This window comes from Cricetulus griseus, chromosome 4 (genome assembly GCF_003668045.3).
Source record: "Cricetulus griseus strain 17A/GY chromosome 4, alternate assembly CriGri-PICRH-1.0, whole genome shotgun sequence".
Taxonomy (NCBI): domain Eukaryota; kingdom Metazoa; phylum Chordata; class Mammalia; order Rodentia; family Cricetidae; genus Cricetulus; species Cricetulus griseus.
Genome location: NC_048597.1, coordinates 147,772,212 through 147,800,043, shown reverse-complemented (window position 1 = coordinate 147,800,043; position 27,832 = coordinate 147,772,212). Strand labels below are relative to the sequence as shown.

Sequence of the window (27,832 nt, the reverse complement as noted above, 5' to 3'; positions counted from 1 at the left end):
AAATTGACATGAAGTAGCCAGTTCACTCTGATGGAAGATAGCACTCACCTTTGCTGGTCCGGAAGGTAAGCATGGCAGGCTGTCCTTCACCAACTGCACTTCTAGCCACCATTAAAACTTCATACAGACTTGATGGCTCTAGCTCAGTTAGATGCAGCTCATTTTCACTTCCTGGGACACGAACTGTGTGCCAACTGCCCACTGTACCAGTACCATCATCCAGCTGCTCAAGAGAAACCCAGAATAGTGAGAGATGAGAGCAAGAAAACTTTCCTCCCAATTACAAAAATTTAGTATCCATTTAATTCTAGAGGAGTTTGCAGAAGTGTGTTTTATTGTAAGCAAGAGATACAATACGATTTGTCTTACGAAATGTATTACTCTCATTACATAAAGCAACTTTTAAATCTTGCTTTAATACAACCTGCAGAGGAAAAAATCACCTCTATCAATAGATAGAGGCCCAAGCATGACCAAAATAAATAACCAAACCATTTAAGATACTAGTACTAAGAGGCTAGTCTTCGAGGTTATGGTCACAGATGATGCCAGATGGCCTTGCTCCAACAGGTATCCTTTATTTGATGAGTATTCTACCATCTCAGTTAAGGACAGAACTAAGGTTTTCAAAGTAGTTTACAGAGTCTGATGACCAGTGGGTTAAAACAAGAGGCTTGATAGAAAACATTGAGTAATGGGGCTAGAGGTAGAGTTCAGCGGTAATCCCTAGCCTGGAGTCCCACCCCAGGATGGGGTGGGAGAGACAGAAGGACAGAGGAAAAATGTTACGGTTACTTTGGATTCAAACTTTGGTTTGGGAGAAAAAATTATGTATACTTCATTGGTACTGGTTTCCTAAGATCTGTCAATCCAGCGTGACTGGGGGAGACACCTCTGAAACACTTATTCTAGAACACTCTCCTTTCTACCCTCCCACAAATGTAAAACACAATAAACAAAGGTCTTACACATACACAGGACTAAGGAATGAGAAAAGAAAAATGAATGGGAAGGCTTTACCTTTCGGTACTTCACGAAATAGGCATTGATGGGTAGGCCGCCATCCCTCCCTGCCCTCCACACCAGGTTGTATGTATCTGGCATGTGGGTCTGGGGGGGACTCAGTATGTGAGGAGCATCAGGCACAGAGGCATTTTTCTGTGTTGGCAAATCCACTCCGCTGGAATGCACCTTCACTGGAAGCAAGCTCTGCGAGCCAGACTCTGGACCATCTCTTGGGTCTCGTTCGTCATTCTGAGTAGCTTCAGAAGGTATGACCAACTCTGCTTTTGTATTTGTTTCAAAAGGAACTGCACAAAGGGAGAGAGGAATAAGGGGAGCAGAAGTTCACTTTTCCAGCATCTTCTACCTGGTTAATATCAGTGCCCATACTGACATTATGAGCAGAATTTGACTCCAAGACATTAAAAAAAGCAACACTTCCCTGTTTCACCCTGAGTGACATCTAACTTCTATTGTCAATCTGTCTACTCAGTGGCAAGCAGAGGGCTTGTTTGGAAAACCAGTAGCATGACATAATAGTTGACTAGTGAAAATACTTTTATTTTTTACTTAGCTCTGGATTAATATTCAGTTTTTACAGTATCAATTTACCAACTCAATTTAAAAAGACTTGATGAGTCTGACAATAGATAATGCATTCTACTGTGAGCAAAGAGACAGAAAAAGAACGTGGGGATAGTTTGATGGCTCAGTCACCAATGGCACAGGCCTGACAACCTGGGTTCCATCTCTAGAACCCACATAGTAGATCGATAAGAACCAACTCATACAAGTTGCCCTCTGACCCCCACATGTGCACCATGCCATGCACACCCATTCCCCCCACACACAATAAATAAATGCAGTGGGATTTTTGTTTGTTTTTTAATGGTCAACTCTGTTCTCTTACCCTCTGGGAAGATAGTTTCCAAAGTTACTTCCCAGAACTCCCATTTAAGCAGAACACTCTAGCCCTTAATCTCAGCTTAAGCTTTAGGAGGTCCTAGTTCTGCTTTTACTTTTGTTCTCGGGGTTTGGCTGCCCCACAGACATGTGCCAGCTGGTCCCATGTAGAGATTTCACAGACAGAGATGGACATGAGGGTCCACTTCCACGAAAGTAAAGCTACTTTGGCTGTTCCCTCTTTTTTTTTTTTTTTTTTCAAGACAGGGTTTCTCTGTGTAGCTTTGGAGCCTATCCTGGCACTCACTCTGGAGACCAGGCTGGCCTCGAACTCACAGAGATCCTCCTGCCTCTGCCTCCCGAGTGCTGGGATTTAAGGCGTGGGCCACCAATGCCCGGCTTTGGCTGTGCTCTCTTATTACAGTTAAGTTACAAATTACTGACCCAAGCAAGGCAAAAGAAAGAACATTCCAGCTGCATTCTAGCTAACTAACAGAATAGAATAGAATAGAATAGAATGGAATGGAATGGAATGGAATGGAATGGAATGGAATGGAATGGAATGGAATGGAATAGAATAGAATAGAATGGAATGGAATAGAATCGCAGAGGGGCTGTGTCACTAATCTTTTGGGCAGTCAGTACTCATAAACAGGTATTCCACTTGTAAGGGTTAATCTTGAGATCTAGAATCTCCACAGAAGCAAACCTTCTGGGCATGCTCGTGGGGGAGTTTCTAGGCTGAATTAATTGAAGTAGGAAGGCTCACCCCAAAAAATGGGTAGCACAATTCTATGAATTGGACCCTGGGCTTTAAAAAAGGAGAATGCCAGCTGAGCACCAGCCTCTCTCTCTCTCTCTCTCTCTCTCTCTCTCTCTCTCTCTCTCTCTCTCTCTCTTTCTTTCTCTCTCTCTCTCCCCTCAACTGATGACCTGATGGGTAATGCAACCAGATAAAGGCCCAGCATAGAGGAAGTAAGGTGAACACAAAATCCTACCACTAGCCAAGGAGCCAATGCCAGGATAGCTGCTGGGAGTGGAAGATTCAGCTTTCTTTAGAAATGGCCTCTTGTAGTTCAACCACACAGCAGAGCAGACCCCACTTCCAAAACTAGCCAGGCAACACAAACTGGACTCAATAGGGGGAAAAAAACCTCAAAGCTGGTTTGGAAGTGACGGGAGGTTAGAAAGGGTCATCATGGGAATGGCTGGGGAAGGGAGGGTGATTTTTTTTTTAAGTGGTATGAGTCTATGGCCATAACCACCCTGAATGCGCCTGATCTCGTCTGATCTCAAAAAAGCGGAATGAAATTCTCAAATAATTAGTAAAAACTATCATGTAAAAATTGCCAGTCTAAAGATGGCTAAGTCTTAACTCCTACAACCAACAGCATTTAGAATATATAGAATATAAAATAATACATTTTCACACACACAAACAAAGGGGCATATATCCAAAACTACTGAGAACATTGTGTGCCAAGAACTGTGCAAGGTATTTAATCTGAACCACCTCATTTAATTCTCAGGTAGAGAAGAGTACTCCCTCCTGCTTGAGGGGTGCAGAGCTGAAGTTCTGAAACTCTATACAACAGCTGCAGAAGAATGGAGTGGGGTGCTGTGAGAAGAACAGGGAAAGTGTGAGCAAGGTCTGCCAGACAAGATCTGTCAATACAATAAAACCCAGGGATTGACAGTTTGGCTTCTCTCCAACGTTGTTAATACTGGCAACAATGGATCCCCTATTATTCACTCCCTTGAGAAGGAAGTGAGCAGAGGAAATGGTTCCCCCTACAATGAAGTCAGGTTCCTGGTAAAAGGTGGGTGTGATTTTTAGAACCACACATTGAACAAAGAGCCAGCAAGAACAGACTAACAGTGTAAGGTCAGGTCCCTGTTAGCCTATAAGAGAGAAAGAATGTCCTAGAATCATCCTCCATCAAAAAAAAAATAAGAAGCTAGTGTGAAACGCTGCAGAAGAAAACTAATTAAGTTCACTGAGACAACTTGAAAATATTGCTCCTGGAAGGAGCATGTTTGCCTAGTGAGTCAGAGCGGAGTGGACATTCAGGGTTGATGTGGTGCCTGCCAGTGCAGAGAATTGGGCTCTGGCTGGAGGGGATTTGCTGTGGCTTGGGTGGTGGGAAAGGACTCTTGTTTCATTAGTAGTTTCCTGGATCCTCCAGGCAGCTGACCACTGGGAAGTGGTATCTAGCCACAAAAGAGTTTCCACACCACATGCCTCAGTTTATACAGAAGTGTTAGAAAAATGCAGCCTGTCTGTCCACTGCAAGAGCATCACAGGTCCATTTCTGCTACTCCGGGTGCAGTGCAGCCTGCCACAACTTATAAAATGGGGCAAACTAACCAACCTCTACTATTGCAAAGAATATATTTTGGGTAATTAAAAAAAGTTATATTAGATACTATTTGAAGATTAGCCATGTAGATGCTTTTCATTTTATCCAAATACTCTCATCATAAATTAAAAATATTAAGATGAAAAATACATTTATATTCTCAACCCAATCAGACACCATCACTTAGCAACAGCACACTACAGTATTTACGTGCCCCTTGCCTGGAATGGCTGACTGGGAGGAACAGCTCATTGCTACACAGCTCTTCCTGGCAGCCCAGGAAAAGGCCAAAATTCAGTGTCTTTTCTTCTGAAAGTGAAGTTGAAAGTTTTTAAATTAAATCATCAGAACTTGAAGGTTTCATGGTTATTATTACCTCAGTTTATATTCAAAACAACTGCAAAAAATGGGTAGAATTATAATTTCTTTATTCTAAAAATAATGTTTATTCTTTGTAAATTTCACACATTTATACTTTGTATTTTGATCATATCTGTCCATCACTACATCCCTCCAATTCTCCCTAGCACCCCCACCCCAGTCTCCCAACTTCATGTCCCTTTTCTTTTTTTGGACAGATTGCTTTGGTTTGGTCCTTAGAGACAGGGTCTTCCTCCATAGTCTGGGCTAGTCTTGAACTTGTAGCGATACTCCTGCCTCAGCTTCCCAGTTTCTAATCACAAGCAGGAACCACATCCCTCACTTAAATGTAGACTGATTTTGAATTAGGAAAAAATATAGATATGTTAATGAATTCAATGAGTCTGCACAGAAACTAATGAATCGTGGAATACACACACCCCTGACCAAGGTATCCTCATGGTGACCACTCATCCACACCACACTGCAAGGACAGCCCCCATTAGAGTTACAGATACAGCTCACTCTGCAATGTTTTACATCCAAGACCTCAAAAGCTTAAGGTCTCTGGAAACAAGGGAGAGGGAGGTATCACCTCGCTTTGAAATCTGGCATTTCCTCTCCACAATAAACAAAGTAACTGACGGTTAATGCTAGAGCTTAATGAGACTCGGGTTTCTATGCAAAGACATGCATTAGTATGTAGTGCTTGTGCTTTAATAAACTCAACGGGTCTTAACAATTCTCTGAAGCAGGGAAAAGCCCAGGTGGGTAGGATGTAGCTGACAGTGTTACTGCTCATTAAAATGGTATTTACCAGGACAGGATCTGGAACTAAGGAGACTGTGAAAGATCTAATCTAAGCAAGTTAGGTTATGAAATGTTAAATGTTTCAGACTTCTCATATTTAAAATGAGAAAGACAAAATATCTAGTTCCAACAGCTATAATGATAACATCTACATCTCCTTAGGCTGCTGCACATTTGCATAAAATAATCATGCCTGCCACATTCTATCCAGGCAGCTCCTGTAAACCTATTAGCAGCTAATAATTCTAAGCTGTGCCACTCTTATTTTGCCTAGTGAAATATGTATATGCAAATACATACGCATATGTGCACATACATAGTCATATATCTAAATTTATATACTATTCAACTACCTCTGTTTGAAACTCTTAAGATTAATAAAGCCAATAACTACCTTTTCCTGCCACAAACATCACCATAATGAATAACAATAATTTACCAGTAATTAGATAGCAATAATCATAATCTGTTACATTTATACGGAATGTTTTGTTACCAGATGGCATTGTAACAGTTTTCCTGGCCTCTTAGACTTCCATGTTAATCCTACATACAGGACATCAGTGACATATATCAGAAAGCAAGCAGAGTTCAGCAACTGGCCTATAGACTTTATAGTCACATACTGTCCCTCCCCTAACATCCATGGAGCAGCACATTTGAGAGTGCAGGTCCCTAGCTTTTCCACACTTACCTTCTGGCCTCTAGGTTTACCCAGAGTTAGAAACTCCTTGTTTATGTGAGGAAACAGCAATGTTAACACCCAAACTCTAGCACCAGCACTTTTCTGCCAAGACCACACTAAGACTCCTCCTCTGCTTTAAGGACATCTATGGAGGACAGGACAGGCAAGAACACCCATGAACACCTGGACTGGGAACTAATTAAAGTGGGGAATTCTGGAGCCCTACAGTTGTTATCTGCAGAGAAGAGCATGACTCCAGGATAAACACTGACCTCAATCCCATGGGCTCTATGACCAGAAAAGACACCAGAGATCCAAGCACAAAAGGCCACATGAAACCCTAAAAGAGGAGTGTGCCTATGACAGGAGCCTCTGTGTCCCCTTACTAAAGCAGTACTGGACATCCTGCATCTCAGAAGAACACAGCAGCAATCCACTCGGGTGACCAAACCAACTCAACCATCTACTGACTTAACATTGGGGAGCACAGCTCTACATGCCCATTGGTGTAAGGTGAACAAACCAACTCAACCATCCTCTTACTGAACATTGGGGAGCACTGCCCTGCATGCCTATTGGTGTAAGGTCCGAATTTGAATACTTCAAAAGTCATATGAAACTGTTAAGTCATCAGCATGACAAATAAATGGCACATAAACACTATTATATATCCCATTAGGAAAATAACTTACATAGTCACATATTGGCATTTGACAGGCCCCTAAGTCGATATTTTCAATATAAGCCAACCCTTCAGACTTAGAACCTTGCTTCTCAGGTCTCCTCTGAAAACTATGTGAAATAATCTCTTTAGTACCTTCAAACCCCAAAGCCATTAATCACAAAGATGGATTGCATTTTGAGCTCATTCCCAAGTAAGATTTAAATAAGAAATGGAGACCAAGGCCCACCTGGTTCCTGTACAGCAAAATACCCTCAAATGAAGCCCTATATTTCATTGCCACAGGGAAACACACATTCGTTAAAATAACATTTCAAATCATCTTTTCCCCTATGATAAAAGGACAGTGTTCTACTGAGAAAAATGCTGAAAGCAACTTACCAACTGTAAGAAATGCTTCTGACTGTGTGGTACCATGTTTGTTTGTAGCTTCACAGGTATATTTCCCAGCATGCTCCTGAGTAACTGCCCGAATAGACAGAGAGCTTGAGCCAGCTCGGGACATGATGAAGTAGACAGGCTCCAGGTCCAGGTCCCGATGTGGGAGCAGGTGGGACTTTCGGGATTTGGACCTAAGGACCTGAGATGGGTGGCTGGTTATCAATCCATGGTGGCCATACCAATGAATGACTGGGACAGGCACTCCAGTGGCATTGCAAGACAAGGTCACAAAGTCTCCATCCATCACCTCTACATTTGCTGGTGCTGTGACTATAACAGGCTTCAGTCCACTGTCTATTAGAAACACAATTCAGAGAATCAAAACTTGGAACATGATAACATCTGCCCTGCAAAGGAATTTCATCCAATTGCAGAAATGATACTTCGATGATATCCCCTCCAATTAGATCTCTTCTCAACTTTCACCACGTAAAATTGACAACGAAAAGTAGGTTTCAGAGCCAGCAGAGGCACTTGCCACCAAGCCTGACAACCTGATTTCAATCCCTGGAACCCACATGGTTGAAAAAAAAACTAACTTACACAACTTGTCCTCTAACCGCTAGTCATGTAATCCTCAGACACACACACACACACACACACACACACACACACACACACACACACACACACACACACACACACAATCAACTTTATTATGGAGTTCAGAGGATGTCCCAAGTAAATGCATAAGGAGAGAATGGAATCCTGAGTAAATATGTATTATTGGGAAGAATCTCAATGCCTGAAACCCATAGGAACAAGCAAAACCTTCCCAGGTGAGGGTCAAGCTCAGAGAACTGGCAAAGCTTTGCTCTGGTCCCTTTGCAAATGTTGACAGTGTGTTCAAAAAACAAACAACTGCAGCTTTGTCCTCCTGGATGACTGCAACCTGAGACTGTCCTCCTACAAATCCTCCTATTGAGACTAGCTAACCCCCACTCCTGTGCTATATAAATAAAAGCACTGAATTTCTGGGTTATTGCATTTTAGGAGTCTTCTATCAGAGTGAGCACTGCCCATCCAATGCTGGCTTTTCTTCATTCCCTCATCACGCCATCGGGTTCCCAGTACCAAGCCATGCAGAACATTGTATGTAATTGGTTTTTTTTTTTTTTTTTGCAGGGGGGGGGAATCTCTGTGTACCCTTGGCTGTCCTGGAACTCACTCTGCAGATCAGGCTGACCTCAAACTTAGAGATCCACCTGTCTCTACCTTCTGAATGCTGGGATTAAAGGCATGCGCCATCACCCAGCTGGCAGTGTATAATTTTTTAAAAAGTATACTTTTTCATAATTGTAGGTTCCTCAAGTTCCCTACACAGATTCCATGTTCCTCCTGAAAGGAGTGTACATTAACAAATCTACTGACTTACATAGTCATAGATTCCATTAGGTATACTATGCCTACTTGACTGCAGTAAATACAGAATAGGTGAAGCCAGACCTCAGACCATAGCATGAAAAAGGTAAGGAAGCACAAAACTAGACAATATTCCTTCAAGGAAGTGGATGGTCCTGGTGAAATCTGATTAGAGAAAACCTGGGAGAGGGAGGGGAGAGAAGGGAGAGGGAGATGGGGGTGAAAGAGAGAGGGAAAGAGAGAGGGAGAGGGAGGGAGACAGAGAGGGTGAGAGGGAGAGAGAAAGGAAGGGAGAGGGGGGAGGAAGAGAGAGGGAGGGAGGGGGAGAGGAAGAGAGAGAGAGAAAGGGAGACAAATGGAGAGAGAGGGGGAGAGGGAGGGAGAGAGAGGGGAAGAGAGAGAGAGAGAGAGGGAGAGAGAGAGAAACCCATTTAAATGAAAACTGACATACTATTATCATCAATATGAACACCATTTTTGTTTTTAAATCAAAATGGCACCAAGTCTTCCCTGCCAGTTCTGGTATTTCCTGAAGGACTTTAAAGTGAGGCCACAGCAGACTTCTTTTTTTCAGCATGTTTCTTTTTCCTCTAGGCCTATTTATCATTTCTGATAAAACTAAAGACACTGGATCTTCACAGATTCTGAATTTTTGCCAAGTGAATGAGTATAAACCCTCTAACTAGCTGTAACATGCATGTCCCCGAGGACTGATGAAGCTAAACATCTCCTGGCAAGTTTATGTGCCATTCATAAATGCTTTACATGACTTGCTAAAACATTGGACTCATAGATCATACAAATATCCTCCAACCTATTCCTCAAAAACGTTCCCTTGTAAATTTATGTACCATGTGAGTTAGAAATTCAATTTTTGCTGTCTTTTTCATTTTGATAATTAATTATCTCAAGTCAAAACATGAAACAAATATCCTCCCCGAGGGGTGTGCAATACCAGTTCAGTCAGGTCCTTCCATGTAACTATATTTTTGTCAGTCTCTGTCATGTCCAAGAAACTATTTATTCCTGTAGCAATCTAAAACCTTTGGAATTATTATTGGCTTTTTATGCTTACAGAGAGTACCCCATGCTTTTACAGTGCTCTAGTTACTCTTGGGCTTCTGATTATCTTTATAAATTTCATCATTTTTCAAGGGTACACACACACACCCACACACACCCACACACCCACACCCCCACACACACACACACACACACACACACACACACACACACACACTACACACAGAGGCACGTACATACTTATGTAATCCAGGATGGACTCAAATTCCTTATGCAGCCAAGAATGACCCTGAAGTCCTGATCCCCTTGCCTCTCAATTCCAAGTACTGGTGTTATAGGCAGATGTCATTAAAGCCCAGCTAAAGTCTTGAAAATATTCTGATTAGATTTCAATTACAGTAGCATAAAACTACAGAAAAGTTTGAAAAGGCCAAATAACTGCATAATTCCAAATTTTGCTACCCATGACCTAGAATGTCTTTCTATGTAACTTTGTTACTAATATAAAAAGTGATTTTTAAATAGTATTTTCTGTTTGTTGCTGGTATACAGAAAGGCAAATGGTTTGTGTTTATTTAAGTATATACCTAACTTCTCACTAAATACTAGAATTTTAAAAAGAAAATATATAATAAATAAGAGCCAGTAAGAATTTTGGATAGTATACAATGGCAATAGTGATTATAAATTAATGACCATTTGGATTATTTCCTTCTAATTTCTTTTGTGTCTTTCTGTACTGGCTGGATTCTTTTGTACATGGATACCTAGAGTGAGTTTTCATGCTAAGAGATGTTTTATCTAAGTCCTTGCTAGATACCATTTATCAAGTTCTATTTCCATTTTTCTGACTATCTAGCACAGTTTTGTCTAATTTTTCCTACTCTTTATGAAATAATCATGGTTTTCCTCCTTTATTCAGTAAACATAGTGAACAATACATTTTATGATAGACTTCTGAAATAGCTGCTTCAGTAAGATATATATATTTTTTTCCTGGCTTGCTGATATTTTACTTATGATTCTTATACCAATGTTCACAAATAAGGCCTGCTTTTAGCTTACTTTCTTATCCCATCCTTCTGTGATTTTGGACTCAAGATTATACTGACTAGAGAGTTTCCATTTGGCCCTTTCTCTGGGAGAGTTGTGTAATATCTGGAAAGATCTATAACTTGCAAATTTGGTAGAATCTACAAAACCATCTGGCCTGGTGTTTTCTTTGTGGGAAAAATTTAACTCCTAATTCAATTTCTGTCATAGCTGGAGAACTACTCAGGTTTTTTATTTACTTTAAGTCAGAGCCTTGCTAAGTTCTAGTTTCCCTTAGAATTTACCCAAGTTACAGTGTGAATCAGGAGCTCCCCACAAAAGCCCATGAGTTGAAAGCTTAGTCACCAGCCTGCCATGCTACTGATAATGAAATCAGAACAAGATGGGGCCTAGTTAAAAATAGTCAGGTTGCTGGGGGTGTGTCTTTTGAGGGGAGACTGGGAACCTGCCCCTTTCTGTCTCTCTGCTTCTGGACCATGAGATAAGCAGGTCTATTCTAGCACTTATTCCAGCCTTAATGCACTCAGTGTACTGCCTGCCATAAACTCAAAGCAATGGCCCAAGTGACCATGTCTGCAGCTATGAGCTAAAATAAAGTCTTCTACTCTTTACATTGATCACCTCAAGTATTCTGTTACAGTGGCAAGAAGCTAACACCACAGCTCCCTTTATATTTGTAATTTACTGTCCTATCAATCACTTTATTACTTTTAATCTCTATAGTGAGATTTACAACTTCCTCCCCCCTTAATATTGTCCACTTATTACTTTTTTTACTTAATTTTGCTAGTGATTGGTCCACTTTATTAGACTTTACAAAGAACCAGTTTTTATCCTTATTAATCTTGTGCTTTACCTTTCTTAGATGCTTTCTGCTTTTGGCTTTGTCTTCTGCTTTCTTTGAGCCTATTCTAATGTTCCTCTGAGCATTACTCAATTACTCCATAATTTTCAACCTTACTCATTTTCTTTGGTAAGCACACAAGGCTATACAGGTCCTAAATTCCATGTTGGCCGTCTTCCCACAGGACATGATTGATTGTGCTGGCTAGTCTTATGTCAACTTGACACAAGCTAGAGTTATCTGAAAGGAGGGAACCCCAATCGAGAAAAATGCCTCCAAAAGATCCAGCTGTAAGGCATTTTCTTAATTAGTGATTGGTAGGGAGGGACCAGATCATTGGGGGTGGGCCATCCCTGGGCTGGTGGTCTTGGGTTCTATAAGAGGGTGGGCTGAACAAGCCATAGGGAACAAGCCAGTAAGCAGCTCCCCTCCATGGTCTCTGCATCAGCTCCTGAGTCCAGGTTGCTGCCCTGTTTGAGTTCCTGCCCTCACTGCCTTTGATAACTGTTATATAGAACTGTGAGTAAAATAAACCCTTTCCTCCCCAACTAGCTTTTGGTCATCGTGTTTCAGTGCAACAACAGCAACCCTAACTAAGACAGTGATCTTTGGCATTTTCATGGCCATTTAGCTCAAAATATTTTAAACTTCCCCTATGATTTCAAAATGTAACTTCAGGTTTCCAAAGGCAACACAATTTTCTTTAAAACGTTTGTTTTTATTATTAACTTCTAAATTTGTCATGCCAAGATCAAAGAGGTGTTCTGCTTCATACTGATGCTCTGAACTCTGAAATGTTTACAACTCACGTCATAAACAATTTCCTTCTTATAAATCAATAGGAAAAATACCCCTAACTTAATTTTTTAAGTGGGCAAAAGATGGCTAACATGTAAAGAAATAAATCTAAATGTCTTACATGCATATGAAAAGATATAATTTCACCTAGAATAAAAGAAGTACAGACTAAAACATATATATGGGTTGGAAGATGGCCTCGTTGGTAAAGTGCTTGCAGCACAAACATTGCTGTGGATCCCGAGCACCCACATAAAAGCTGGGTATGGAAGTATGTATTTAGTGTCTGCAAGCCCAGGGCAGGGAATGGGCAGGGAGGCAGATCCCAAAGGTCACTGGCCAGCCAGCTTAGCCCAATCAATGAGTTTCAGGTTCAAAACATAAAAGAATGCAGGAGGATACCCAATTTCAATCTCTGGACCCCATTAGCACACACATGCATGCACACACACACACACACACACACACACACACACACACACACACACACACACACTGACCTTACTAGTCTGTCTGTCTTGGTGAGAATGTGAGGAAATATGAAATCTAAATGCTCATGAGTATAAACTCATGATAATTATGAAGAGAAATTTGATGATATCTACTACTAAAATTTCCAATACGTATATAACTTTATTCTGTAAGTTCACTTCTAGGAATTTCTTTTAGAAATACTCGTACATATACAGAATAATCAAGACATTCATCACATCTCAAACAGCTATCAACAAGATGCTAGTCAAATTATTGCAACTATAAAATGGAACAGGAAGCAGCCATTTTTCTTAAAGAATAAAAATATGCTTTGGGGTACCATATGAGAAGAAATTCAAACTATAGGTTAAATAAAAATTTTAAAGGAAAGAATCCTGCCACTATTTATGTTTTTAAAAGACAATAAAAAGTACATAATACACATACACACACCTGTGGTGTGGTGTATAACTGTTTGCATATGCACATAGAAGGTTATTCAAGAAAGTAATAAAACCAGCTAGTTCTAAAGAAAAGACTTTACTGACCAACCATTAGATGCTAGTAGGGAGGGGGAGGGGCAGAGCAAGCAAACTATGAAGCAACTATTGACAATTAATGCTTTGCAACAGTTCATTATTTAGGACCTATGGGAATCCAGGAAATCACACATGCTATTCCACTTGAGCTAAATTTCCATCCTAGAAACAACTTTTTGTTTTGTTTTGTTTTGTTTGTTTGTTTGTTTTGCAAGATAGGGTTTCTCTGTGTAGCCATGGCTATCCTGGAACTCAGTCTGTAGACCAGGCTGACCTTGAACTCACCTGTCTCTGCCTTCCTAGTACTGGGATTAAAGGCGTACACCACAACCACACAGCAGAAACAATTTTTTTAGTTTTTTATGTTTTTGGGTGTTTTGTCTACATGTGTGTCTGTGTACCACTTGTGTGCCTGGTGCCCACATAGCCCAGAAGAGGGCATTGAATCTGCTGAGGCTGGAGTAACAAATGGTTATGAGCTGTCATAACCATTTGTAAATGAGAACTGAGTTCTGAGGGTTCAGTGCTGAGAATTGAACGTAGGTCCTCTGGAAGAACAGCCAGTGCTGTTAACCACTAAGCCATCTCTCTATCCCAAACAATTTTTTAAATGAGCTTGATTAAATAAGGTGGCTTCATCATGGAAATGCCAGTCTCTCACTACAAAGATCATAGAAAACAAACACAGTTCATATATGGTGATTATTTTCTTTCAGTAAACATGACTTCATTTCTAATTACTGAAAAAGCCTATCTATGAAGTAAAGCTTCTTGTGACTACATAACCTAAAAGTTTACCTTGTTCAATTTGAAGTCTTCCAGTCGATTGCATAAATCCAATCCCATTGTCGGCTACACACTGATATAGCCCTGAGTCCTCCATGGTAACCCCAGTGATCTTCAGTCCATTCTCTTCAGTTAGATGCCGTGAGGAGGGGTGAATAGGCTGGGCATTATGAAACCAGGTGCGGTTGGGGGCTGGGTTACCACGAACATCACAGGTAAAATGTACGGTGGCCCCCAAAGACACCTTCTGATCTTGAAGTCCTTTAGAAATTGAAGCACGCTCTGAAAATAAAGCAGGCACACTTAACTATCATACAAGTCACAAAGAATCCATCTCTAGGACTGCGTAGTGAAATCTCTGTGCTCTGTACTTGCATACCTTCTTCCATCTGTGTGGTCAGGAAGAAACACTGAGAAATCTACTTCAACTTTCACAAGCAGAAACAAATATGCAGCTACTAAGTTAGAAGCTGTTTTTATATTGACCCATCCATTTTATACCCCAACACCTATGAACACACACACACACACACACACACACACACACACACACACACACACTCACTCACACTCACACACACACTTCTAACCTGTTCTTCTCTTAACTTTTAACATCAAGTAGTAGTTTCTCTAGATTGTACACTAAATAGGAGACCAAAAAGTTTTATTCAAAATGAGAATCTTTTAAATGCATCGAATATTCTGCTTGTTTTAAATTCTGTTTGTGGGCCTGTTGCGGACACTACTGGAGAGCAGCAGCCATGGCTCTGGGTTAGCCTCTGACTGCAGGCCCCAGCGAGGGCCAGGTGATGGAGAACATCAACCAGTCGAGCCATAGATGGTGCCTCAGGGACCTCACCAAACATAAGCAATTTGTATGCTACATCATCCAGGACATGTGGCATCCTTTTAGCTGCACAACCATGGCGTTGCCCAAGGTCCCCAAGCCAAGGCTTTCAAGTTCATTCAGAAGAGGGTAGAGGTGCATGTTGACAGAAAGAGGAAGCATTAGGCAAGGACTAAACCCATCCTGCCTAAATACATAAATAAATCAATTCTGTTTATGGTCAATTCTACTTTGAGGCCATGTGTATAATAGGCAAAATACTCTAGCTTCCACAAAGCTTTGTTTTGAGACAGTGTCCCTCCATGTCCTGGCACTTGCTATGGAGGCTAGGCTGGTTTCACAGATCTCTGTCCGTTGCTGGCTCCAGTGCTGAGATTAAAGGCTTGTGCCAGGACTCCAGGCTTAAGAAGTCACTTCTTACTCTTGAAGTACAACATTTACCAACACTTTCATTGTCTGCCTAAAATAAGTGGTTCCACATATTAATCCAGTTCTGATTGTCACTGGGTTTGGAGCTTTGTGTGGATGTGAGGGGAGGGTTGTCTGTCTGTTTGGTTGATGTTTGCTGATATTGGTAATCAAACCCAGAGCCATGCATATGTTAGTCTACTTTAACACTGAACTGTATACACATCCAATTCCACCACTGATTTTTAAAGCTCACTTGCCATACTTAACATTAATCCCAGTGTCACTAACCTACATCAAGCTATGAGCATAAATCAAATGTAAAAGAATTTACAAAGATCATATTTAATGAAACCATTTCCTATTCATTTTTCTAGTTTTTACATAAATATGATTTGATGAAGGAAAACATTTTTCCAATGCTACAGGATTATCTACAGAAATATAGATGGATTTCATCAGCCAAACATAACAGAAAAGTAAAAAGTAAACAGCTAGATTTCTCTGTGAGGTAATACCTCTAGTCAGTTCCATTTCAGTTACTGCTAAAGGACCACATGCACACATGCACATGAACTCTCTCTCACACACACACACACACATGCACGAATGCTTGCCAGTGTGCACACACACATGCAAGAACACATGCACACACTAGTACATACACACACACACTCACCAAGCTCTCCCCTCTGTTCTGGCTACCAGTGTGGATATTTCTCGATATTTTGTGTCTCCTTTTTAGCTCACAAATATCCTTCAAACATCAATTAGGCCATGAAAATGACCTGATTTGAAATGAAATCTCTATATTGAATAAGCAAGACCTTACCCAGAACATTAACCATGTAAGTGACATGTTTTACATCTCCGGACTTGTTGCCCACCACACAGGAATAGTTCCCAGAATCCGCTGAGTCAATGCTAGCCGTGGCAAGATGAGAGTACAGCCTTCTCCAGTTGCTTCCTGACACAATGTCCTGCCCATCCTTCAGCCAATACACTTGTGAGGCCGGGACCCCACTCACCACACACTCCAAGGTAACAGGACTGTGAGGAAGGACGGTTAATGCCTGAGAAAGAGCAGGGTGAAGAATGTGAAAACCATCTGAGGAAGACCCTGGAAAAGGAAGGGAACACACAACAGTATTAGAAGTGACTATTAGCAATCCACCCTCTCCCTTAGCCAATCTATGAGCATGCCAAGGAGCTGCTTCCACTCTCCCCCACCACATGTGGCAAGGCCTTATACATAGCAAAATAATTTTTCTCTGAGAGTCCAAGTAAAAATATTTTGTGATTTTTTTGGAGATTTTTCTGAATTGGCATTTTGGAAATATTGAATTTTTGAACCTAAAGCCACACCTTTACTATGGTCTATCTCAGCTTAACAGCCATAATCCAAAACCAGTCATGATTTGTATCCTATCTGATAGAAAGCCTATTATCTCTTAATCACATACTCCACAGTTAACCACCAATCACTGTTCATATGTTAAAATTATGTACACGGGTGTTAGAGAGATGGCTTAGCAGTTAAGAGCACTTGTTATGTTTGCAGGGGACCAGGTTCAGTTCTCAGCACCCACATGGTGGCTTATTACCAGCCATAAATCCTGTGCCAGGGGATCTGATATACACCTTGGGCACCAGGCACAAACTCTCATATACATAAAATAAATAGATCTTTAAAAACTAAAATAAAAACAGGTACAGTACTAAGTCTATAAAACACTGATGCACAGAGAGGTGACTCAGTAGTTAAAAACACTGGCTGCTTTTCCAGAGGCCTCAGCTTCTATTCCCAGCACTTCCATTAAGGCTTAACTATCTGTAACTCTATTTCCAGAGGATATGATGCACTCTTCTGGCCTCTATGGACACCAGGTGTGCACATGGTACACAGATATACATGCAGACAAATATCCATACACATAAAATAATAATAATAAATGATGTTAAAACCAGAATTGAAAAACATACTGAACTCTCCTTCACCAAGGCTTCCTGAGCCATATTCATGAGGACTCTTCCTTCACTAGCCACCGTCCTCCTCCCAGATACTTACGACTCACAAGGAGCTTCCGGCCAGTGGGTTCAACTTTCAATTCACTGGTGACAGGATTATAAGCAGCACATTTGTATGACCCCTTATCCTTCGAGGACACATTCAAAATCTGAAGATTTCCTGAGGGAAGGATTATGTAGTTCCCTGAGGAAGGTAGAGAGATGTAGTCAGGGGCTGAGGATGAAGTTCAGCTGGTAGAATCCGATTTGCCTACCACAAACCCTTGGGTTCAAGGCCAACATCCACCACATAAAATCAGGCATAGTGACACATGTCTATAATCCCAGCATGAGGGAGGCAGAGGCAGGAGGCCAAAGCCATCCTCACCTACAGAGTTTCCTGGCTCTGCAGACCCCCATCACACAACTGAAACTAGCACAGACCATTGAAATTTACACATTAAGGCCAGCAGCAAACCAAAGAAGCCTTATTACACAAGAGAAAGGAAAGCCACGCCCAACAGTGGTCATGCAGCAAAACCTTCAGCAGATGGTCAGAGCCTGAAGCAAAGAACTTTATCTGTACAAAGACACAATGAGCATGGATGCTTCTGGATATGTCTCCACCTATAACCACCATGGTGTTCAGTCACTGGCTCCTCACCATGTTTCTCAATAAATACGCAGGGACAAAGTAGCTATTCTTTGCCAACCACGGCCTGACACACATGGTATGACAATGCAGAAAGCAATGTCCCTGCATTAATAATGCACTTAACATTCCAAAAGGAAGTATGAGGTGGCAGATAAAGGGGTGCCTAACAGACAAAATATATACAGCACACACCAGGTGTAAGAGGGAAGAAAGTGACAGATCATCTTATTTATACACACTCGTGTGGGCCAGCTACTCTAAGAAATGGCATTTAAATATGGCCCTAAATGGTTGAGGAGCAAGCTCTTGGGGTCAGTTGTCTAATGTAACCACCTGTCTCAACTTCCTTCATTTGCCCTCTGAGAGCACAACCCAAACAGAACTCACCTGTGGAATGCTTCAGCCACTTTCCCCGGATCTTATAGCGCACCTCAGCTTTGGGGTTACTCTCTGGTACCCTACAGCCAATAAAGCCCGTGTTTTTCTCTTCTGCAGTGATAACATGCATTGTTGATGAATCAAAATCACCAAGAGCTGAAATAAACAAGAAGATTAATGAACTGAATGCAAAACAATTTAAAGGAAATTTAGTAGTTAGAAACGTATAGAATGGCCTTTAGTGGCAACTGATCCCAGTCTCAATGAGAGCAGGTTTTTGTTTTGTTTTGGTTTGGTTTTGGTTTTTGGTTTTATGAGACAGGGTTTCTGTGTAGCTCTGTCCTGGAACTGCTCTGTAGACCAGGCTGGACTTAAATACAGAGATCCACCTGCCTCTGCCTCCCGAGTCGAGGGAGTACCAACACACCTAGCCAAGTTTGATTTTTGCCAGGTCTCATTATATAACATTATGCAGCTTAAGCTAGCTTTGAACTTGTGATCCTCCCACCTTAGACTTCCAACTTCTGGGGTTACAAGTGTGAGCTACCACAACCAGCAATGAGAGTTTTTTCATCTGAGAAAGGTGCTAGGGCAGCGGTGAGGGGTTGAGGGCTGGCAGCTAAGTCAGTGCACAAGGATTTTTCAGTTATTGCCTTCAGGGAAATGTAAGGAAAACAAACTGCTCCAAAACACCAAAGAGAGCTGCAAAGCATAATCACCCCCATTCTGTCAAGACAACTTTTTCCCCATCCAGAAGGGTCTTCACCAAAACTCAATTTCCTTGCAATAAAACGGCTTCTGGGAATGAACCCAGGACATTGTAACACACAGCAGCCCACCGAGCCTGGATGCACCAGCTTGACACTGATTCCTTTCAGTTTAGACAGTTCACCGTGGACTGAGCAAGCCCTGTATTATCCCCACCACCCAAGGAAGCCAGCTGCCTGCCTCCAGGAAATCAACCCTCCAGTGTGTGTCTTGGAGCTGTGCATGGGTCACAGCTCTACAAAAACATTTACTCTTCTCAGTTATGACAAACTCTCTACTCCAGGGGAATCCAGATTTGTTCTGTAAATAGGGGTGCCCTCGAAAAGCCGTTTTCCATTACTGGAAGCCATCGCCATTTGAAAGGCAGATGGCTCAAACTTACTAAGGAAAACCACGCATTCCAGATTGTCCATAAGTTCAATTCTTCACATTCCTTTCTTTACAGTCAGTTTTTCCCCCTCCTTCTTTAGCCTGGTTTCAATTACATAAATTAAAATCCCCTGGTAATCAAGGGAAATAAAACAATTAGATGTGAAAGAATGATAAGGGACTGCATGAAATATATGAGTGTCAAAAGTCAACTTTTTTTGTCTGTACTGATATTAAGGAATTTAAAAGAGTCACAAGGATGTTGTCCAGAATTCACACTAGAAAACTGTCCTGTGCTAATTTGAAAAAATAAATTCCATACTATTGATAGAGATTAAGCTACAAGGCTGGACTACCGGGGTTCCAGTATCTTTCCCCAGCTATCTGAAGTCAAGACAGGGTTAGAATAAGTACTTTCAGACCCCTACATGTATCACATCAGTGCCCAAGTATTTCCCACTATAAAAATTGCTGGGATGAGTAGAAAATCCATAGATTTCAAGAAAAAAACAACAGGTAGCAAGATTCAAATTAAACTCACCTGCAGTGGACACTGTTGCAGGGCCACTCACAATGGCACCAATGCTGTTGTTGGCAATGCACTGGTAGTAACCAGAAAGGGAAGGGTTAAGAGACAGAATGGTCAAAGTCCCCTGATGAATCTTAATCTGTTCCGTGTTTCTGTCCAATCGTTTCCCATTATGCAACCATGAGATGCTGGCAGTAACAGGTTTAGCAGAACAATACAGGACCACAGGTCTACCAAGCTTCTGGACAGCAGAGAGTGGCTCAGAAATAAAATAAGGCGCCAAGTCTGCAAGGGAACATTCCAGGGTGCAAGAAAGGAGGAGGAAGGGGGAGAAAGAGAGGGTGCATTAAATACATTTCATCTACATCTATAACTAAGGCAGTCTCTTAACTCTATATGTAGTAGTTCTTAATGCTTATAAAAAATTCATAAGCTCATCTTGGTCTCAAACTCAGAGATCCTCCTGCTTCTGCCTCCCAAGTACTGGGGTTAAAAGTGTGGCATCATGCCAGGTCCCTACAGTATTTTTAACAGGTAATAAATGCTACATAATGAATTACACATTGCTATACATGTATATCCACCTTCACATAAGTTGAAAGCAAAATGGCTAAGATGAGGAAAGTCTTCAGCCAAACTCCATTGTTCTCCTCTTACCTGAACTCACAGAAGAACACAGAATCCCAAGAACATACAGCAGTGTCCATAAGGGTCCGAGGTCTGGATGCATAGCGCCCAATTACAGAAGTAGGCAGGAAAGACTTCCAGAGAAAGCCCAGGCCTCAGCTCACTATGAAACATTTAAAAAGAAAGACAATCTAAATCATAAGAACCACTAACATCTTTAAACTGAACACCTCATCTTAGACTCTTAATCATCCACACACACATCTACACACTAAACTAGGGTTAAGTGATATGTTCCTTCTTCCAAGGGATAGGGCATGTTTTTCTAGGAACTGCTCAGAGCTGATGGAGAACACACTGGAATGGGTCAAGAATGGGAGAGGAAGAGCCATCAGGAGACACTGAACCCTTGGGAGACAGATGAGAGCATGATGGTGACAAACATGAGTTGTGAACTGTGACAATGAAATGCAAGTGGGTTCAGGACACAGTCTAAAGCAGAACCAAAGAAAACACAGCATGGAGATGAATTGTGGGTGAGATGCAGAGACATGTTAAGGATAACTCTTGGATTTTAGTGTAAAAGGGCAAAGAATGCCTGTTTACTAAAGGAGAAAAACCCAGAGAGGGGGATACAAATGAAGCCAGAGAGAGGGATACAAATGAAGAAGGGGAGAGCCAGCCATTCTGGGGAACATTTAAGATATCTACTGGACATCCATCTGCTACCATAAGGTCTAAAGTTGCTTAAATGTGTCTGGAGTCATAGAGAGAAGTCAGAGTTGGGAATGTAGATTTCAGATATGAGAAAGTCAGGTGCCATCTCAGGTTTTTCTATGGGAAATATGCTTAGAGAACAAGACATGCCCGGCAAGGACCTTTAGAGATTGGACAAAGAAGCAATGGGAATGTGAAGAAAGTAGCAATGAAGGGGATGAGAGCCAGGAGAAAGCTCTCTCTAGTCGTCAGCACTCTCAAACTTGGTGAGAAGCAGTCAGCTCAGCAAAAGGTGCAATGCAGACGGCTGACAAGATTAATAGCAGAGAGAGGCAAACTTAACAGGAACCGTGGAGAGCAGGCAACAATGGGAGAAGGAAGCATAAAGACTTCCCAAATTTTGCCTTGCAGCAGAAAAATAAGAGGAAAATGGCAGCAGGCAGATGAACAGCTCTGACAGATACCACCCAAGGGAAAGGTTGTTTCTGGCTTGCTTTTTTTTTTTTTTTTTCAAGAGGCAATACAGTACACTTGGAAAACTTTTAAGAAATCCATAAATCCCAGGACTGGCAAGGACATGGAGACAAACCACGATGTGGAGTGGAGGTAGAACAAATGAGTTCTTTTTGGAGACTACACACACACACACACACACACACACACACACACACACACACACACACACACACCTCAAAATCATTTATTCATGCAACAAATACTTTTAAATATTTATTATATAGCAGATACCATCCTAAGGGCTAGACACAGGGCAGTATTCATTACAAAAATAAAAACAAATAATACAGACTTGAGTTTAAACCTTACATTCTAATGGGAGAGATGGACAATGAGCAAGATAAATAAGTTTAGGAATGTCTGTACATCCTCCAGATATGGCTAAGTGCCCCCCCCCAATCCCTAGGCATCTTTCTACTTTGTTCTCACTTTTCCATGTAACATCCTTAAAAGCAAGCATATTCAATGTTGTAAAATTCTACTTTCTAGAAACACTCTATAATCTTCCTTAAAACAAAAGGACTACTTTAATGAAATTCCCATATGTGCAATCATAGTTAATAAAAAGTGACATCTGAACTTAGTACATTTTAGCTACACCATTTGTTCCTTCATTTATTCACTCATGTATCCAATTTGTTTTTGTTTTTGTTTTTCGATACAGGGTTTCTCTGTGTAGCTTTGGAGCCTATCCTGGCACTCACTCTGGAGACCAGGCTGGCCTCGAACTCAGAGATCCGCCTGCCTCTGCCTCCCAAGTGCTAGGATTAAAGGCATGCGCCACCAACGCCTGGCGTATCCAATTTTAAAAATCAGCAAAAGTGTATTAATCACCACCACCACCACCACCACCACCACCACCACCCCCGACCCTGTCTTGCTAGTCATTATGCTGGGCAGTTATCAGTAACCACTGTAGATCCTGTCCTGCGTTCTTGCTTGGCCAGGGCTGGAAATAGACTCTACCACTATGAAACACAACAAAACTGGATGACAGGCTATATTAACAATACATTAGAAATGTAACTGGGCAATAATATAAAACAAAACACTGAGTCTTTATGAGCCGGTGTCTTGGGATGTGCTCATCTCTGTTCCTCCTACTCCAGAGTCTGGAAGCTTACAAACTTAAGATGATCTAGATCGCTGACGTCACAGACAACCTTTCCATTCTTTTTCTTGGTGACTCCTTTAAGAAGTGGGAGCAGATGTACTAGCACACTCATTGGCAGAAGGGGCCAGTTGTATGAAAACCTTTGGATTTATTTGGAGTCTCCTAGTTTAAGGTTAAGGACAGACAAAGCAGCGGTGTGAAGGCAAAGCAAACATTCATAGAACTTGGTAACAGGAGACACTTTCTGAGAAAATTGCACACAGAGGATCACATCTTCCTTTTGCCAAATCTTTCTCTAACTATTTATTTATTAAAAGGCAGTGATCTGGATTTTACAGTGAACTTTAACCCTCACTCCTGACCTAATTTATAGCTCCTCTTTGAAGTTTCACAGCTCATTATTTCAACCTAAATACGACCATACAGAAGCCTCCTTGATAAAACCTACTAGGCTGCTGTTTGACACTTTTAGACAGGGTTTCACTGTGTACTTATGGCTAGCTTCTATCTATGTAACCCAGGCTAGCCTCAAACTTGCAAAAATCCTCCTGTCTCTACCTCCTTGATGCTGGGATTACAGACATGATCTCAGTTAACCTTGGAAGTTACGAAGAACTTACGTCCATAAGAGAAGCTTGACTTCTGTGTATGCACAGCACAATGTTAGAGAACTGTAGTGGTAATGTCATCTATGGGTCAGGTGACTTGTACTCAGCAGCAATGGGCTCTCACAACCTTGTCACCACACATCACTGTGAGATGAGTACAGATCAGAGATCCATGAGCAACACTGGGAATAAATCACTCAAGTCCACCTTACTTTCAAAAGTACCACCTTTGTCAAAAATGTAATACCCCTAATATTAGTGTGACTATTTAAGCTATTACTCTCTCTCCCCCTCTTCCTCCCCACCCCACACACAGACACGCACAATTCTCCCTGAATTCCTCTGGGTGATGAACAATTTTGCTTGACCAAGTTTATCACAATGAATCAAGGATCCTTCTATATTACACACAGGTGGCCTTGCCTTGTATGTTGCCTCTCTCACAGCAGACATTTACCTTTTTCTTGTATAGAAAACAGCTCTAACTGCTTCAGCAAAGTTGTCATCCTATCCTCCTCTCACCCTCTCTGCTGAAACAGTGACCAACAGAATGAAGGTCCAGAGAAACAGCACTCCACCCTACACCACACGCCTCTTGGCTGAATCCCTTGCCTAAGGTTTTTTTGACCTCTAGTATAGCATACACAGCATTCAGGGACTTCCCTGTAAAACTCAAAACCAGAATACAGACTTAAATCATATCAGATGGAATGGAATTAAAATCACACTTATTTTTTTAACTTCATCATTTATATATGCTTAACTACCACCCAGTGATAACACATCAGCATCCTGATACATGCCCCCAACCCTCCTCATATGTGTGTGTGTGTGTGTGTGTGTGTGTGTGTGTGTGTATATATATATATATATATATATATATATATATGTGCTTAACTAAGATCAGAATGTGTAATGATTTTAACTCCTTTTAGCCATTTCCCATCTAGTAATCTTTTTTCTTATTAAAACCTTTCATGAACATCATATGTAACATTTGCAGATACCCTGCCTTAGTTAGGGTTTCTATTGCTGTGGAGACACACCATGACCACAGCAACTCTTATAAAGGAAAGCATTTCATTAGAAGCTGGCTTACTGGTTCAGAAGTTTAGTTCACTATCATTATGGTGGGAAGAATGGCAGTGTGCAGGCAGACATGGTGATGGAGAAAGGAGCCAAGGGTTCTACAGCTGGATTGGAAGGCAGAAGAAGAGAGAGAGAGACACTGGGACTGGCTTGAGCTTCAGAAACCTCAAAGCTCACCTCCATAATGCCACTCTGTGAGCCTTTAGGGGCCATGTTCATTCAAACCACCACATACTCTATTGGGTGGATATACATAAATACATATGTATATATGTAGATATATTAATGTGTGTGTGTGTATATATATACATATATATCCCATTGAATACTTGTGCACATACATCTCATACCTATGAATGATTATCATCCATAAATCTCTTAGATACTCTTTTAATTATGCATCCTGCTGTTATATTCTTGCAAGTAGAATTCCCCTACATCAAGGACATAAACATTTTAAATATTTTTACATACATATCATTCAAGGCATTTTCTACAAAGAAGCCAGCATTTCCAACAAACACCATCAGCCAGGAAGGTGACTTTCCTCTCAGTTTAAGGTGCAAATCCATGTACTGTGTAAGTCAAATGTGAAGATAAAATATAATTACTCACTTGTTAAAGTACATGACACCCATCCACATTAATTACAATCTGTTCACCTTAGACCTGCTAATCATAAAAATATCATGGTTACAAAAATCTGGTTTTTACCCTAAATCCATCAAAAAGAATAAGGAGTCACTGTAGTTATTGTGTGGTTTTAAATTATATGTATTTCTCTAAAATTAAATTTATATGCAAAAATCTGCTGACGTCCAAAAATGTTTAAACTGTTGTTCAAGAATATATTCTCACTGGGCATGGTGGTGCACACCTTTAATCCCAGCACTTGGGAGGCAGAGGTAGGAGGATCTGCGAGTTCAAGGCCAGCCTGGTCTACAAAGCAGGTTCCAGGACAGCCAGACTTCTACACAGAGAAACTCTGTCTCCAAAAAAACAAAACAAACAAACAAATAATATATTCTTGGGCTGGAGAGATGGCTCAGAGGTTAAGAACACTGGCTGCTCTTCCAGAGGGCCTGGGTTCAATCTCCAGCAACCACATGGCAGCTCACACTTGTCTATAACTCCAGTTTCAGGGTTTCTGACAACCTCACACAGACATACATGCAGGCAAAACACCAATAAACATAAGATAAAAATAAAATTATACATACATATTCTTCCTCCCATAGTGCTTTTTCTTTAGTTCATCCACCATATATACATATACAATAGAAGTTCACACAGACCTATTTTCCTAACTTAGGGAGATGGTAAAATAAACTAGGTTCAATTAATTAGGCAACACACACATACACACACACACACACACACACACACACACACACACACACACCAGTAAGGCTTCTCTATTTCACTGGTCTCATGAGGAAGTTCTCTCCCTTTCATATGTTCAGATGAAGTTCATTCCAATGTAATCATGCCCTTCCACCACAGTTCTGTAAAGATGCTTCATAGTCACTGTGCTCCCAGGGAGGGCTCTGGTAGTACATACAGATGCTCCCACAGACAGCAGCATACCAAAAAGAAAAGACAGCAGCTACAAAAAACAGGCCTATTTGTCTACAAATCAGATCAACTCTTTCCTCCACACTGAAGAAAGCTGTAATGCCATCTGGCAAAGTTCTGCTCCTAGATTCTTGAGGGTCAAAGAAGAGCTGCTGTTTCCTAAGCAACCAAGAAGGAGGCCTTCCCCTTCCCAGCACAGGTGATTTTGTGTGAACCATACTTTCTGAGCCATGCTGGGCTCAGCAGAGGTTCTGCTGGCAGTGGAAGCTAAAAGTATGCCTCATCTTAGCTCGGAAAGGAAACACTTCCCTAAAGTTTGCTTAACTCATTGTTCAGGTTGTGAACTTACTGCTTTTATAACCCCTCTTCAACATGCTGCCAGAATAGTCCTTTGGGGAAAGCCCTTCCTGAGTTTTTAGATTTGATTTCTTTGTTTTTGAAGCATCACTTTTGCTTTCCCAAGGCTGATCAAGGCTCTCTCTGAATTACCCCCTTCCCAGCCCTCTCTCCCTCTCTTCCCCTAACTATGAACAATAACTTGGCTTTGGGATCAGTATGGTTCTTCAAAATAGGAAAATTTTAAAGTTAGCTTGCATTTTAAAGGAATCTTGCTCTTCATGAAATGTGTTCTTAACAAAAAGAGAATCAATTCCCATTTTCAATCAATTTCAAAATGTGCCATTTGGCAACTGTTGAGAAAAAAAATATTTTTTCTGCAGCAATTAAAATCTAGGATCTGCTTAGAGAAAAACCTTGGTTAAGTGCTGTAAGATTAATCCAGTTATAACCAAGGAAGTCAAACAGAAGACATTTAAAAAACAAAAACAAACAAAAAGAGCACATTTGGCTACCTGAATATTAGTCATATACAACTTTGAGTCTCCTGTCAAGTCTTTCTGCATTCAAAATGTTTAAGTAATTTAGTGAAGAAGCTAACATCATTTCCCGTAAGTCCTTCTCTTGTAGCAGCATTCTTTTAATGGATTAGTCAGCACACAGGACGCCTTTGGGTGAGATGCTGTAAGAAGTACAAAGATGAGGAAGGAGTAAGTCCTGAAAGGAAGTAAATTTCAGCTCAATGTGATGGAGAGTGGTTTTAGGTCTGGGGTCAGGACAGCTGGCCCTCTCTTGCTTCCGGTTGGGTCACGGAGGGCAGCCTGGGTGGATCCTTGGAGCAGGAACTTGAGGTTGTCATCTGCTTCTCCTGTTAAGTGTCTTTTCCCTGAATAAGCTTCACTTAACCTGCATTGAGTCTAGTGAATCCTGATTCCCACGAAATAGTCCCCAAAACAGGGGGCCCTGTAGAAAGGCAGTGAGTGTGTTCTCCTAATCGATCTAGAGCCATGGCTCCATTTCCAAGGGTCAGAAAACATTCATATTTCATCTTTATTTTGCTGTAGTCTTTTTTTCCCTGCCAGAACTTTAAATACACTTTGAACACAAGACAACTAAGACTCATTACGAAAAAAGAAAAAAGAAAAAAACCTTTCAAAGAATGTCTTC

General features: G+C 41.2%; 1 protein-coding gene across 4 annotated transcripts in view; it reads right to left on the bottom strand.

Moving 5' to 3' along the window:
• The window catches only part of Cdon (cell adhesion associated, oncogene regulated), a 90,924-nt gene that overhangs the window by 39,427 nt on the left and 23,665 nt on the right, over positions 1-27,832 (bottom strand). For 2 of the 4 annotated variants that reach the window (XR_003484663.2, XM_027411785.2), the window contains exons 2-10: positions 20,741-20,873; positions 20,096-20,368; positions 18,427-18,573; positions 17,446-17,589; positions 16,210-16,497; positions 14,135-14,404; positions 7,184-7,537; positions 1,021-1,310; positions 49-223 (exon numbers count right to left, since the gene is read on the bottom strand). Coding sequence is in view for 3 of the 4 variants with exons in the window: in XM_027411785.2 (XP_027267586.1) it covers positions 49-223; positions 1,021-1,310; positions 7,184-7,537; positions 14,135-14,404; positions 16,210-16,497; positions 17,446-17,589; positions 18,427-18,573; positions 20,096-20,368; positions 20,741-20,813 (2,014 nt within the window). In the remaining variant the exon portion in view is untranslated. Of the gene's footprint in view, positions 1-48; positions 224-1,020; positions 1,311-7,183; positions 7,538-14,134; positions 14,405-16,209; positions 16,498-17,445; positions 17,590-18,426; positions 18,574-19,567; positions 19,614-20,095; positions 20,369-20,740; positions 20,874-23,677; positions 23,810-27,832 lie in introns of those variants that run through there. The other 2 variants (XM_027411786.2, XM_035443568.1) reach the window with 2 other exon arrangements.